This window comes from Elgaria multicarinata, chromosome 3, assembly GCF_023053635.1.
Source record: "Elgaria multicarinata webbii isolate HBS135686 ecotype San Diego chromosome 3, rElgMul1.1.pri, whole genome shotgun sequence".
Classification (NCBI taxonomy): Eukaryota; Metazoa; Chordata; class Lepidosauria; order Squamata; family Anguidae; genus Elgaria; species Elgaria multicarinata.
The window spans coordinates 122,089,864-122,104,494 of NC_086173.1; the positions used below are offsets into that span (position 1 = coordinate 122,089,864).

The 14,631-nt window shown below is 41.4% G+C and overlaps 1 protein-coding gene across 1 annotated transcript in view; it reads left to right on the forward strand.

Moving 5' to 3' along the window:
• FGD5 (FYVE, RhoGEF and PH domain containing 5) overlaps nt 1–12,429 on the forward strand; it is a 178,803-nt gene extending 166,374 nt beyond the window's left edge. The window contains exons 15-21 of the mRNA XM_063121407.1: nt 2,213–2,312; nt 4,550–4,687; nt 5,305–5,407; nt 6,559–6,689; nt 8,828–8,956; nt 9,762–9,910; nt 11,511–12,429. Of these exons, the coding sequence (XP_062977477.1) occupies nt 2,213–2,312; nt 4,550–4,687; nt 5,305–5,407; nt 6,559–6,689; nt 8,828–8,956; nt 9,762–9,910; nt 11,511–11,547 (787 nt within the window). The 3' untranslated portion in view covers nt 11,548–12,429. The remainder of the gene's footprint in view (nt 1–2,212; nt 2,313–4,549; nt 4,688–5,304; nt 5,408–6,558; nt 6,690–8,827; nt 8,957–9,761; nt 9,911–11,510) is intronic.
• Nucleotides 12,430–14,631: the final 2,202 nt, after the last annotated feature.

Here is a 14,631-nt window from a genome sequence, read left to right on the forward strand (position 1 = left end):
TTATTCTTATGCTGTGGAAGCTTGTCTACACATATATTGGAGGGACGCTCCTATTTTGTGTCATACACCTTCTGAGCATTTACACTTGTGTCAGAAGAAAGCCAAAAGTACAACAGTAGGTAGTAGTTGCTTATGGTACAGAAAGCGAGTAAGTGGTGTTTATGCACACACAGGCACCCCCAACTGATTCTACCAACTACCCATATGCTGTACTGACTAATGTCAGGTACATCCACATTTTTTACTTTAACTTGCCTTTCCCCACCCCAAATCCTCTTTCTCTTTTTCCCTTTCATAGCACACATCAAGGGCAACATTTTGTTGCCCTTGATGTGAACACAGTTAGTAATAAGTAACTATGTACTATCTATTTCTAAAATCCATATGCACAGATTCCAGCTAGTCTTGATTTTGCATGTCAAGTGGGTTGCCAACTTCGTTTCCTGACACGGCTCTTGTCCCTTTGCTATGTGGTCAAGTAAAATGCTGGAGGTGAAGCTTTTCCTAGCATGCAGATACAGTGTTAGGTGAGAAGGGTGGAAACTTCCTGCTGTTAATTTTTTGTTTAAGCAGTTAATAAAGGCACAGGAGTCCTGCCAGGAAAGAAGTTGGCAACGCTAAGATCGGGTGGTCTTCAATATTGAGATGATCTTGCAAATGAGAACTGGGTAGACACAGAAGAAAGAGTGTGTAAAGTAAATAAGGCTGGAAGTTTTGGACACAAGGTGACTATAGTATCTTATCACATTTTCCCTCTGCCTTGGGTCCTCTTTTTGCTAGCAGCGTCATTGGGTTTTATAGGGGCTGATGGTTTTCACAGTTAAGTGCTCACTTATGAGGGTGTGGGGATTCAGTCTCAGCTAAGCATCATTGATCAGCTCTTGCTTCTCTCCTGCAAAAGATATACTAGTCTCGGATGTCTTTGTTCGGTACCATGTGAAGTGCAGGCTGAGGAGTTCACAACAGAAATGCTGCCAGTGGTAACTCTCTACAGAGCAGTTAGCTTTAGGATGAATGCCCTACAGAGGTGAGAGAGACTGGAATTGCACACCTACTGAAGAGCAATGCCCAAGGTCACTAGAATCCTGTATTATGTAGATATGGAGCTCCGTTTTCTAAACTTGAAGTTGGGGGGTTGGGGTTGGGCAAAGGAGAGTTTAATTAGACTGATAGTAATATGTATGGGCCTCATGCCCTGCCTGTACATAGACCCCCAAAACAATGCACAACATTCAAATCACACAGAACAATAATGCTGTGTAACATCTAACAGACTCTTTAAGATCAATTTAAATACAAGGCATCCTAAGTGGCATTTCACACATATTGCTCAAGGAAACGAGAAAGAAGTAGAAATGCAGCAGAGGCAGGATCAGAAGAGTTTCTCTCCCTTCTCTTCGATCTGGCATATGGGCTCTTCCTTAAAAATCCTCATTCACTTCTAAGGCTGCTGATCCACAAAATACGACTCCTGCTTTAGGCATTGGTGCTCTGCTCTCTCAGCCTGAAGAGAACAAATTTTGGAGCCCCAGTGAGATAAATAAAGCATTCAATGGAACACAAGTGTGGTGATCTAGGCAAGCAACACCAACCCAATCAATGCCCCATGACTAGATGAGACAGCAAGAGATCCATCATTGAATCTCCCTTTTTAAAAATAAATAAATAAATATGCAGCTGTGCGTTGTGGGGGGGGGGGTGATTTGGATTGGGGCCATGGCATGGGGGAGAGGTTCAATCCTGTTCCCTGCATGGTTTTTCTGATGTGACTCTGTCTGCCCCCATTTAGCTGCTTTTTGCCCTGTGAGGCAAAGCATACAGGTGCCCTTATAGAACCCAGCGTGTAAATAACAGCTCAGAGGGGCCAATTCAGATGGAAGTTCTGATGTGAGGCAGAAGAGTAGACCTCACTAATTAATAAACAGTGGCTTCTGCTAGCTTTCAAAAGTGCAACAGTGACCTCTAATGGCCATTCTGCAGGAGTGTGGGTTTATATTTCTCATTTTCCAATCCAAGTAAATTCAAAAATTCCCCCATCGAAGGGCACATTGACAGACTGCCATGCATTTGAGGGCTGTGTCTCTCTTCTCTTTGTGGCCACATCTGATGCTTCAGAAAAAGAAGGGGGAAGAGGACATTTTGAAGAGAAAATTCAGTCCTTGAGAAACAGCAAGCCCTGGCTTTGACCAAGTTGCTACATTTCTCTCCACAGCTCGTGCTCTGAAAGGGATGAGTGGTTCAGCTGCATCAGCAGAAGCATCCCAGATGACTACCGGGCTCACAGTGCAGCTGGTTTTCACAACAGCGTTGAAGTAAGATTCACATCCCAGCAGCTTTCCTGACCTATTTGAGTAGATTTAAGGAAAGGAGTCCCCTATGGTCAGGCATTTAGATTATTTTCATGTAAATTGCTCTGCGAAGCCTAGACAGCAAAGGTCATCGGAGCATGTGTGTTTAATATTCATCCTGCTGAGGTTGCGGCCAGAATTCCCAATACTTCCCCGTTTTGTTAGATACAATGAGATATAGAGGATCCCGGTGTTTTGCTGGAATGAGGCTGGCATTATTTGGCTCTTTCTTTTTTGAAAACAGAAGGCTGGACTAGATAGACTTTTGATGGTTTGCAAGCCTGATTCTCTATACCTTAATACAGGCTTCCCCAATTTGATGTCCTTCAGACATGTTCAACTGCAATTCCCACAATTGCAATCCAACACATCTGGATTGCAATCCAACACATCTGGAGGGCCCCCAGCTGGGAAAGACTGCCTCAATAGGTTTTGTTTTTAATTTAATATTTATAACACAAAAATAACAAAGACATTACAAAGTCACGTAAAAGAATAAACTGAGTTCTAAAGAATAAGACAAGCTTGTAAATATTGGCCTGGAAGATGCTTCGCAACTATGTGAAGAAAAAGTATTCTATTACAACTGTGTTTTTATTCCTGCAAAAGTCTCCCTTTTCCCCAGGTATTTTATTTATTATTTTTAGATACATTTATAAATCACACACACTTCTGCTTAATAAGTACATGAAGTGATATACAAACCAAATAAAACAATAAGACAGAAAACATAAATAAATCACCAGCAAAAATAAAAAATAAAAAACCTTTTCACACCCTAACACTAATATACAAAGGAGAGAGTGACATTAACATCTGAAACACAGTAAAGAGTGTGCCAACCTAATCTCCTTAGGGAGAGGGTTTCATAATTAGGGTGCCACCATGGAAAAGACCAGCCTGAGTCCCCACCAACCTATCCTCTCTAGATTGTGGGACACATAAGAACACCTCTGATGATGATCGTAAATCTGCCTAAATGCACGCAGTTGTGCAATTGAGAGCGAACTGTCCAGAACATTTTTTTCCTTTGTTGTTGTTGTTGTTGAGTACTACCTAAAATTTGATATAAAAACCAGTGCATTCTATTAAAACCTAGGGGTTAGAGATGATATTAACTCTAAATCATACTAAAAAGTGAGTTTAGCACTGCTTAACATATGAGTTCCTTCCAACCTAGATATGAGTTTTGTGCATGTAGATTGGGTCTACATTACTAAGTGTGGAAATCACATGTCTTTATTTGTGCATACAACAAAACAGATTCAAGTTGATTCTCATGTAGAGTGGATGTGTATTTGGTCTGCACGTGGCTGTCCTATATGGAAATGTCCTTATAGGAAAACTTAAAGACTAAAGTAGATTTGTCTGGGCTTGAACAATAAAGTATCCTTCTTTCCTCAATTGAATCCCACAATTGTTGCCTGCTCTGAGCAGTTCCATACCTCATCTAGCTTATCTAGAGGCCAGATTCCTGAATAGCCATTTCAGTTCTGTAGCAGTCTGTTGGAAGCATGGGACATATTCCAGAGGAAAAGAGGTTCCCCTTCCCCTGGGTTACCTCCACATTTTGCAGGAATGATCATGACTTGATCTGTTTCTCTTATCTTAATTTTTTCAGGGTAGCAAATTTTGAACAAAATATGCTGCCTCTTGTAATTGCGGCTGTAGTAACTAATGGCAGTAGAAAAGTGGAAGCACCTACAAGATAGTGCTATCCATGTACATTCTCTTTGCTCTGAGAATGGCAATATGTCTACTTCTCCCCATACTCCTTACCTTCCTTGTGAAAATGGAGAGGGAAAATGCTCCCAAGGTATCACTTTGTGTGCATCCGTGTATGTGTATTGCACAGTGTGGCTGCTTTGGAAAGCACTGTGTTTTCTAAGATGGCCCTGTTCTTAGAGCAACAACTCTCTAAGGTCCGCATACAATGCTTGTACAGAACACTACCTTAGAGGCACATCCTACTCACACAAACACACACATCACTATTGCTACTGCAAGACTGATCAGGAAGAAGGAGATGTGTGACCAGGTGACAGGTGTACTTGTGGATAAGTTTTTTTATGTTGAAAGATGAAAAGCCTAGGACCAGTATTGAAGCACACCTCCCCCAGAAATTGCTGCAGGTGAGCCATAGCTTGTATTAAGGAGTTGAACTAAGAATAAGCCTGTGCATTTCTACATTTTATTTTCAGCTTCGGGAAAGGCTGGGAATGTCTTTGGGTGAGAGGCCTCCAACCTTGGTACCTGTGTCTCATGTCATGATGTGCATGAACTGCGGTTGTGACTTTAAGCTCACATTGCGGCGTCATCATTGTCACGCATGCGGGAAGGTAAATCTCTCAAGTTCAATTTGGATATCTTCAGAGCCTTTGGCAACAAAGAGCCCTCTCGTCAAAATCTCATTACGCCATATAAGATTTTCTATCAGGAATTCAGTTCAGACATGGGATTTCGCAAGAGTTTTGCCTTGTGCCTCTTCTGTACAACTGAGGTTACCAGATATACAGTAAGCGCATATCAGTTCTGTCTATAAAGCTTTGAGGCCTGTAGGCTGAGGCCTGTTACAATATTGGTATAGTCTTCCTGTCCTCCATTTTAGGAGATGGAGGGCAGGAAGTAGTTTCATTATAAAGAATAACAAGGAAAATGGCCATTTGTAACTGGAGGATGATAGAGTGTAGTGATATCCAAGAAACAGAACAGAAATGACTTCATCCATAGTTATGTCAAGCTCTTTGCCCTATCCCGAGCTTAATTACCTTGTGTTTGCTTAAAGCCAAGTTGCCTAGATTTATTGAGATGTGTCTGTGTGGTGGTGAAACTGGATGTTCTTGCCCAGAAGCCCACGGTTGGACTGGATTGTCTTCAGTTCCCTCCCAACTTTGATTCACATCTCACTGGTCCAGTCTAAAGCAGATGGTGTACACTGCATCTTGTGTTCTTGTAGATTATATGCCGAAATTGTTCAAGAAACAAGTATCCTCTGAAGTACCTCAAAGACCGACTGGCAAAAGTTTGTGATGGCTGCTATGGAGAACTGAGGAGGAGAGGTGAGACCTTGATGAAGCAGTGGAAACCTGGCTGGTATACACAGACGAAGGGAGACCTTGGTTCCATTTGCAAGGCCATTTCCCCAGCCCAACAGGAAGCCATTCTAGAGCTAATATCATATTCACCAGCCATTCATCAAGATAGTGATCAGGGTAGTAGGCACGTTCTTCTGCTGATGTGGATATTTTGGGAGCAATTGGCCACACCCTGCCACTTCTTGGGGGAAAGATTTGTGCAAGGGGTGCACAACAGTTCCAATCCTGAGGGCCACACACAGCTTTATTTGGAAGCCAATACAGATTGCTCTTTCCTTGCTGTTAGCAATGGTGGGGAAATTATCTGTATATTATTTATTTATTTGTTTATTTATTTATTTATTTATTACATTTCTATAATGCCCAATAGCCGGAGCTCTCTGGGCGGTTCACAATCTCAGTATAGGATTACTGGGGTTAGCCCCATGGAGGATGGCACAGTTAAGGCTGGCGGGGGTAGGGGGAGCACATGCAGCCTCTGGATCATGGATTGTGCATCCCTGATTTATGCTGTTTTGATGTAAGGGTAGTGAAATTTGCACAGATCAAAATTGGTCCCGGAGAAGGATAATACTCAAGAAGCATTAATTTGTGTGAAACTCACCTAGAGAAGTTATTTCTTTTTATGCAGCTTGAGCCTCATAGCATCTTTGCCATTAATTGGTCAGATCAATGGGCTTTCTTGTCGAGAGTTTAAAGAAGCCTTTCCCAACCTGGTGCCCTTTAGATGTTGGAATCCAACTCCCATCATTTCCATGATGGGAATGATGGGAGTTGCAGTTCAACATATCTAGAGGGCACCAGGTTGAGGAAGATTGGTTTGGAGGGCCAATGCGGTGGCAGTGTAGCAAGAGCATTTGACTCGGAGCAGGAGTCCCAGTACAGATCCTTACTCGGCAACCTTATGCTAATCACCATCTCTCTTTGCCTAGCCTACCTCACAGAGTAATTGAGAAGGCAAAATGAGGAAATCCATGCATGCTATCTAAAGCCCTCTGGACGAATGGTCAAAAACACACCTTATCAATAGTAACAAAGTGCTTTGAAGTTGGAGTAGATCAGGGCCAACCCACGTACCAAATAATCTTTTCTTCTTCCCATTTCTACTATTACAGAGCGGCCAATGAGCGTAAGCTTCCCTACAAGTTCATCCAGATTTTCAAGCAGTGCCTTCTCTTCTGTCTTCCACAATATCCACTACTCATCCTTCAAAAGGCAAAAGAAAATCCCTTCAGCTCTTTTGGAGGTAGGAGCAAGGATGCCTGCAAAAAGGCAAGGAAACTAAAATACAGGATGTTCATGCTGTATGACCAATATTCATAATTTTCTATAATATAGAACTAACCGGCTTTGTACACCACTTGTGTCATAAGCTTTTGCCAAGGTATATTATTGTACTAAGGGGTTATTTTGGAATTAAGTCCCTTCCCAGTATTGATATGGAAAGTAAAAATGTTCCCCAAAGTGGCCCCTAAATATTCTATTCTATTTCCATCTGAAAATAACACACACACACACACACACACACACACACACACACACACACACACACACACACACACACACATATATATATATATATATATATATATATATATATAATTTAATTCACACTGAAACAGATTCTTACCCTCATTTGGAACATTTTTATTTTTTTCTTCCCCAGTCGCAGACTTCGCTGTCAATTTATCACAACTATCTATATACATCTATAAAAATGAAGCATTAATTACTTCTATGTGACCACAAGAGGGCAGAAACTGCCTATCAAAATAAATCTACCTTGTGGTAAATTAGCACAAAGCCCTAAGCCACAAAGTTACCTTGCCCATGTTCCTGTGTTCTAAGTGCAATATATCTTCACCTTTGGTTTAAAAATTCCTTTAAAACTTCTGGCAAAACTGGGCTGCATTTTAATAGCATTTCCAACCCAGTAATCTCAGGGACCAAAGTAGATGTAGGAAGCAGGTCTCCGTGATCAAAATAGCATCCGTTGTTTTCAACTTGAATATGCCTCCTATTCCTACAACTCATATTTATGTAATGGATTGTCATTTTTATTTTATAATTTGGTTGACCCAGCCTTTTAAAAATTGCCCAGCAAGTTATCTGCGTATCTGTACCACTATTAAGAAATTGAAAATGCATTCGAAGGGATAAAAATAAACGAGGTTTTGTATAAATTAAGATCAGATTTCTTTTTTTAAAAAAGGGACTATTTTCAGTTCAATGGTAAGCTATAGTGTAGTACAGTATTACTGAACAAGCCTGAAGTTCCCTCTGCAGCTTCTGGTTTTAATTAACCACATCTTCTTATTGACTCAATTCACACAATTGCAGGGTGGTTAATAAGCCACTGTGGCTTGTTAACCATCCTATGCATGCCAGTCATGTGCCAGGGGAATTAGCATAATTACCCTTTGGCAGCATGATTTCCGCTGTTGTGCAAATCTAGCCAAGCTGGGTTGCCGTGGTTAACAAGCCACCCAGGACCTATGAGCTGTTGTAGGGTTTGGGTGGTTTGTTAACCACAGCAACAACCCACCCTGGTCACTTTCACACAACACAGGAAGCTGCACTGCTGAAAGTAATTATGCTCATTCCCCTGGCATGCAATTGGCATGTGTGGTGGGGGAAATAAGCCACGTGACTTATTTCACCCATTGTGATTATGAAATCAGGCCCATAATATGTGAACCCTGGGGGATGATGGTTAGTTCAAACTGTGGTTAGCTCAAATAAGCCAGGATTGTATCCTAATCCCTTGGGTTGCTGGTTTTATTGATAATCTCTGTTTTCATATATTTTTATTGAACATATACTTATTTTTATTGTATCTATTTTGTGTGGTTTTTAACTTGTATGCAGCCTTGTGAGGGTTCTACCCTTAAAGAGTACCTACAAATAATTTTAAATAAATAAAATTAGTTCTACCAGCTAAGCAGCATGGATATACTTTGTCTCACTGAGAAATGTTATTTTGCCAGGTATACCAGCCTACATTTATGGAAATGTGGGGACACTGACAGCTCAATCCTAGGCATCTTTATTTAGAAGACCTACTTTGTTCAGTGGGGCATAATTGCAAATAAAGACTGCATAGCCTTAAATTAAATGATCTTGCTTAGTATCCTTGCATGTGAGAGGCAGGAAACAGAAATGTCTATGTAGATACATTTCTGCATTGCATGTGGACTGCCTGACCAAATGCTTTGGATAATACTTCTAAGGTCCTATATAGTTGCAAACCAATGTTTTAATTATTCTTGCTACCAGCAGGAATGCTTGTTTAGGAAATACATAAATATGAGGCTGGAAAACCAAAGTGTATATTGTTCCAAGGCATCTGTTGTCATGAGGTGTTCGGTTCTCATGCCTCCACAGGTGGCAGCTTCAGGAGAGGGTTCTTCTATCAGTGGCTATCTCAGCAGATGCAGGAGGGGGAAAAGGCACTGGAAGAAGCTGTGGTTTGTTATCAAAGGCAAAGTGCTCTACACCTATACAGCAAGTGAGGTAAGGATTGTCACATGAGAGAGTGTTCTCAGGTATTCACATAATACACAGAACTGGAAACTGCGTGTCTGGCACTCCAATAGCATTTGACACTACCGCCCAGGCTCAGCAAGGTGGGGCACCTGCCAAAGCCCCACACCTTCTCAGGGGCACTGAGAAGAGCCCCCCTCAACCTGTTCCTCTCCAGCATTGTAACCTGCTTGTTTACCCATCTCTGATTCTGGCCAAAATGGAGTAAGCTAGCTAGTAAGCTAGCAAGCAGTAGTGGAGAGAAGTGGTAGGAGCTGCCCCTGCCTGCTTGCCCACCGGCTCTCTGCTTGGCAAGATAAGGAATAGGAGCAGCTAGTGGCAGTGAGAGAGTAGGCTCACTGAGTGAGGGGTCCCATTAGGGGTGTCTTGGCCAATCCCACCTACCTCAAAACCCTGGAACTGATACTGCTATCCTCTAGAATAATGTATCTATTTTTAAACTGTAAAGTGCAATCCTATACATGTTTAGATGGGGGTGAAAGGCCTACAGCTGCCAACTAGGCTTTTTTCTGTCTAAACATGCATTGGATTGTCCTCTTGGGCTCTTTGGACTCATTGAAAAGTGCCATTGACTTCTCATCAGATGGGAAATCCCAAAGAGTATCACCTAGAACACAACTTTGTTTATATTCCACTAGCAAGCAGAGGAGTCCAGATGAGGCACTGGAGTCTCTACTGTATAGTCATATGGAAAATCTCTTGCAAAACAGCTTATATCTCTGTGTGGTGAGCTCCCTCCCTCTAAAGCCCATTTCCCCTTCTGCACTGATTCCAGGATAAAGTCGCCACAGAGAGTTTGCCTTTGCTGGGTTTCACAATTGTCCCAGAAAAGGAAGACAGAAATATGGACGCAGTTTTCCATCTTTACCACAAGCAAACTCTGTTTTATAGCTTCCGAGCAGAGGATAACAATTCAGCACAGAGGTACTGGGTGTTGACCTGCCCGTGATAACATACTAACCAATGAAAAAAGTGTGTGCAATGCTTCTCACTCCTCTAATGCGCTCACTTCCTTTTAGAAACTCTGAATGCTGCTAAACAGACGTAACTGCTTTTGCATAAACCTTAATTAGTGCCAGCTTTAACTCAAACAATCCAACAAGCATTAACACAGCAACAGAATTTGCATGGCCAGAGCAAAAGGTCTGCAATGATTTTGGTTGGATCAGCTGCAGACAGGGAAGTTTTGTGAAGGCTACTAAATTTCTAGTGTAATAACTGGGAGCTGTTCAGCATAAGCATCCCAGTATTACACGGAGCCAATGCATGTTACATTTCACAGTCTTTCAAACATACAATAATCTTGCTGTACTTGAACATCTGTGGGAACGCAAGATATCAATAACACGGTAGGTTGCCTCCCTACCAGCCCATGAATTCTTGGCCTCCAAGACCTACAGTGCATGTAGCCCAGTCTGCTGCATCTTTATTAAGTGAGTTCAGTGGTGCTCTTTCCAAGTTAAGTGTGCATAGGATTTTAGCCTGCCGTTGCTTGGCATGGAAGCTATGCACATTAATAAATGTTAAGAGTGGAATCTTATGCATGTTTAGAAAGGGGAAAAAGTTCTACAAATCCCAACATTCCCCAGCTAGCTGCAATGGCTGAGGAATGCTGGGAGCTGTAGGACTTTTTCCCCGTTTAAACATGCATAAGATTGCATCTTAACTTGTGTTTGCACAGGTAAGGGCACTGGATCATGTGAACAAGCGATCTTATGGTGGAAAATGCATCATGTGAATCACTCTAGTTGAGAATTTTCCATATTTCACTTCTATATTAAAAAAAAGAAAAAGATAAAAGCATATTGGAACATACAAGCAAGAGAGTTACCATGCAATCTTTTACATACCTACTTGGAAGTAAGAACCACCAAGCAACAGAAAGTATTCTTAGGTAAGTGTATATGGGACTGCAGCTTGAAACTTTATATCTACATCTATTCAAACTCATTGCACTCCTTCCACAATATTTTATTGTAGGTAACAAAGTGGGGAAGGTATCTGGCCTCCACACTACAACACAATTGATGAAAAGGAAGGAAAGGAAAGAAACCTCTCGTGCAAGCACTTGAGTCATTGCTGACTCCTAATGCCTGCTTTCGCTGACATTTTTTTGGCAGACTTTGTAGCGGGGTGGTTTGCCATTGCTTTCCCCAGTCGCAGTTACCTTTCCCGCAGCTAGCTGGGTACTCATTTTACCGACCTCGGAAGGATGGAAGGCTGAGTCGACCTGAGCCGGCTGCCTGAGAACCAGCTTCCGCTGGGATCGAACTCCGGTCGTGGGGAGAGTTTCGGCTGCAGTAACTGCCGCTTACCACTCTGTGCCACACGAGGCGCAGAGTGGTAAGCGGCAATGGTAAAAACTGAATGATGTTCCCACAATCCTCAAGAATCAGAAGATTTGCTTTTAAGATAGGCCTATGACAGCTGTGCTGTCCTCTAGCATATATATGTTAATATTTTGATGGGTTTAACTATAGATATCCATCAAAACATGTGATTCTATTTTTTATTTTTATTTTAGATGGATTGAAGCCATGCAGGAAGCATCTGTGTTATAGCATCATCCAAGTGGACTTTGAACATGTTTATATTTACAGCAGCACCCTTCTACTGGAAGAAACTGTGTAGATATTCCACTCTGGCTAAACATACTGGGGAAAAGTTGTACAAGACTATTTTTTTCCTTCCACAAACGTATTTCCATGGAGGTGGAAACTTTATGGCCCCTTTCCTATCTTTGCAAGTTCATCCTTCATTGTACTCTTACTCCCATATGATACAGCTGCATCGTATTTTGAAGATTTAGAATAAATGTATGCATTCTTTCTAAAAGATATGCTTACTCATAACAAGTGGTTTAGTTTTACTTACTTTTTGAGAGTACTGCGTGTTTGTCAGCCATGAAACTGATATCCAATGCCCTAAATTTTTATTAAAATACCATTTCCTTTCTTCTTGCCCGAAGAGGTCTGCACCACTAGCCCATTTACATTTCTAGGGTAAAATAGTGTGCTATGTTTATATGAATTGTTACCACAGGAAGTTTGTGAAAACAGAGCCTAACACTAGTTCATTGGTAAGGACTCAAGACTTCCTTGCCAAGATCATTAATGTACTACAAAATCCAACCCAACTCAAGACTTCACCAGTCTGCGCTCCAAATGATGTTAATTTATTGTACACCTTTCGTTTTTGCGAAACTGATTTACCTAGTATACCATTGCAAAGCCAAGGGAATCAGATTTCATTTTATAAATCTTATTACTAAAGTATTATTCATCAAAAGCTGGTGTTGTCAGCACGCAACTTCAGGGCAAAAGGCACGTAACTATGCTGGCTATAGATTAGCAAAGCCAGGGCAAAAGTTTCCCAAACCTTGTCTTCAGCAGCCATGCAAGTTACCACTTACTTGGGGCAACTAAGGCCTTAGCTAGACCGGGCTTTATCACAGGATGAACCCCGGGATTGCCCCTGTGTGTCCACATGACACACAGGGGATCTCGGGATCAGGGATCCCTCCCCTTTGGGCCCTCTTTTTCCGTGGTCTCGGGCTGAGCCCGAGACCACAGTACGTGTGGTCCGTTGCTGCGGTTTGACCCAGCTCCGCATGATTCCTCGCCGGGAGCTGCGTATGGGGCACAGCGCTTTTCAGGAGCACTGCACCCATCAGGGGTAGGATGGGGGAAGCAGGGAAATTAAGTTAAATGAAAAAAAACTACTTTTGCGCAGGAGCATTTGTGCGCTCCGTTTTCTTAAAAATAAAAAATGGCAAGCGCAACACCTCTCTTCCTGAGGTCGTCACACCTCACGTGTAAACAGAGGAGGGATCTTGTGTGAATCGCAATGCGAGATCTTCCCTCCTTCGTCGCGGACTATCAGGTAGGTCTAGCTAAGGCCTAACTTTGCCCTGTTGCTTATGCCACACCCAACTCAAGGCAAATAGCTGTGATTCCATTGTACTCTGCCAGCTGGGCAAATGCAAGTGCACTGTGGCCGTTGCCACCACTGCTTCCTCTTCTAGCAGAGTGTATGTACCAAGATTGGCAACAGCCACCGCACCTGATGGTGTCCTCCCAGGGGTATTTGTACATTGACTTTTATGAACGGAATTCACACAGCGGCAGCTGGATTGTATTGTGGTGTCCCGTCCTGAATGCTCATTTGCAAGTCTGGTCTTCAAGGTTTTTTTTCCGTCATCACACCGCATCAGCAGAGGACAGTAACAGGACCCATCTAGAAGTATTATGAGATGCTCGAGTAACAAGGCCAATTACACAATTAAATTAAGACCTCCATACTGGTTTAGAAAAGCTCACCAATCTAAGACTCTACTCTGTCTTTCTCAGACAAGCATTTTAGAGCTCCAGTGGTTGAATATAGACTGCCTTTTCACAAGTTTTTATAAGGTCTGCATCAGGTTTAAGGCAACATAGTTCCATGGAAACTGCCACAAAGCCAGATTTTAATTATAGTATCACTGAGCCAAAGCATTTGTGGACCATCTCGCCTGAAAGGGTTTGTTTTATATCCAAATAAAAAAAAACAAAATTATAGCATTGCACTAACGCGACTGATGAATTAATGATGCAAAACTGTGCTACCAAGTAAGTGTTTAAGGTAGGAGTTTTGGCATTGTGTTAATCAAATATCATAACCCATGTAGGCATTTTAGTGTTAATGCATTTGTACTGTAGGCAGATACACTACAGCACATTTCTATGCCCAAGCCTCTGTCCAAAAAACTTGTAGTGACGGGATTTGCAAGATCATCTAGGCATGCAAACCTGAGGACCGTAATGCAACCCTTACAACGCATGAGGTCAATATCATGTGATACCTTTCAGTGAAGCAGATTTTCATTTATTTTTAAAAGTTGAAAGTGTCAGATGTACAGTAAAAAACATTTTGTGAAATAACCTTAATATTTATATTGTGTGCCATGATTTGAACTGCTAATTAAACTTTTGACTGGGTTAGATCTTCCTGTTTGTATAAAGGTTTACATTTATTCAAATGAAATACTCAATTATTTGTTTTATTTCAAGAATGTATATGGGTTGGGGGGAAAGTTGGTTGTACTGGTTTTTTTATTTCAATATTAGTTTTCCCATTTCATGAAGCAGGTAGTAAGCAAAGATGAGATACAGAAACACAACTTTAATATTAATCTCAAAATTACATTTTCAGTATTCACTAATGTTTCAGGTCACAGATTTGGCCTTGCTAATATTACACTATTGTTATATGGGCGAACAGAAGGGAAGGAGGCAAAAAAAATGCACTGACAGGAGCTGAAAGTTAAATACCAATTGTAACACATTAAGTTATGAAGACTACAATCCTATACTGACTTATGTGGGAATAAGCCCCACTGCACTCAATGGGACTTCCTTCCTAGTAGGCATATATATGATTGCACTATAAGAAAGGTTTTAAAAACAAACATGCACTACAGAATAACAGTATTATGATATCGGTGCTGGCATTTAACTTGTTGTATTAAGTCTACAGAAAAACAAACTACTACTCAAATCTTGTTGCAAAAATACAGTAACTATTCATTTTTTGTTTTGTTTTAAGAAACATGAATAAAAAAATACCAGGTCCATAGGAGTTTGTTACTATTTCTTCTGGATTTCTGT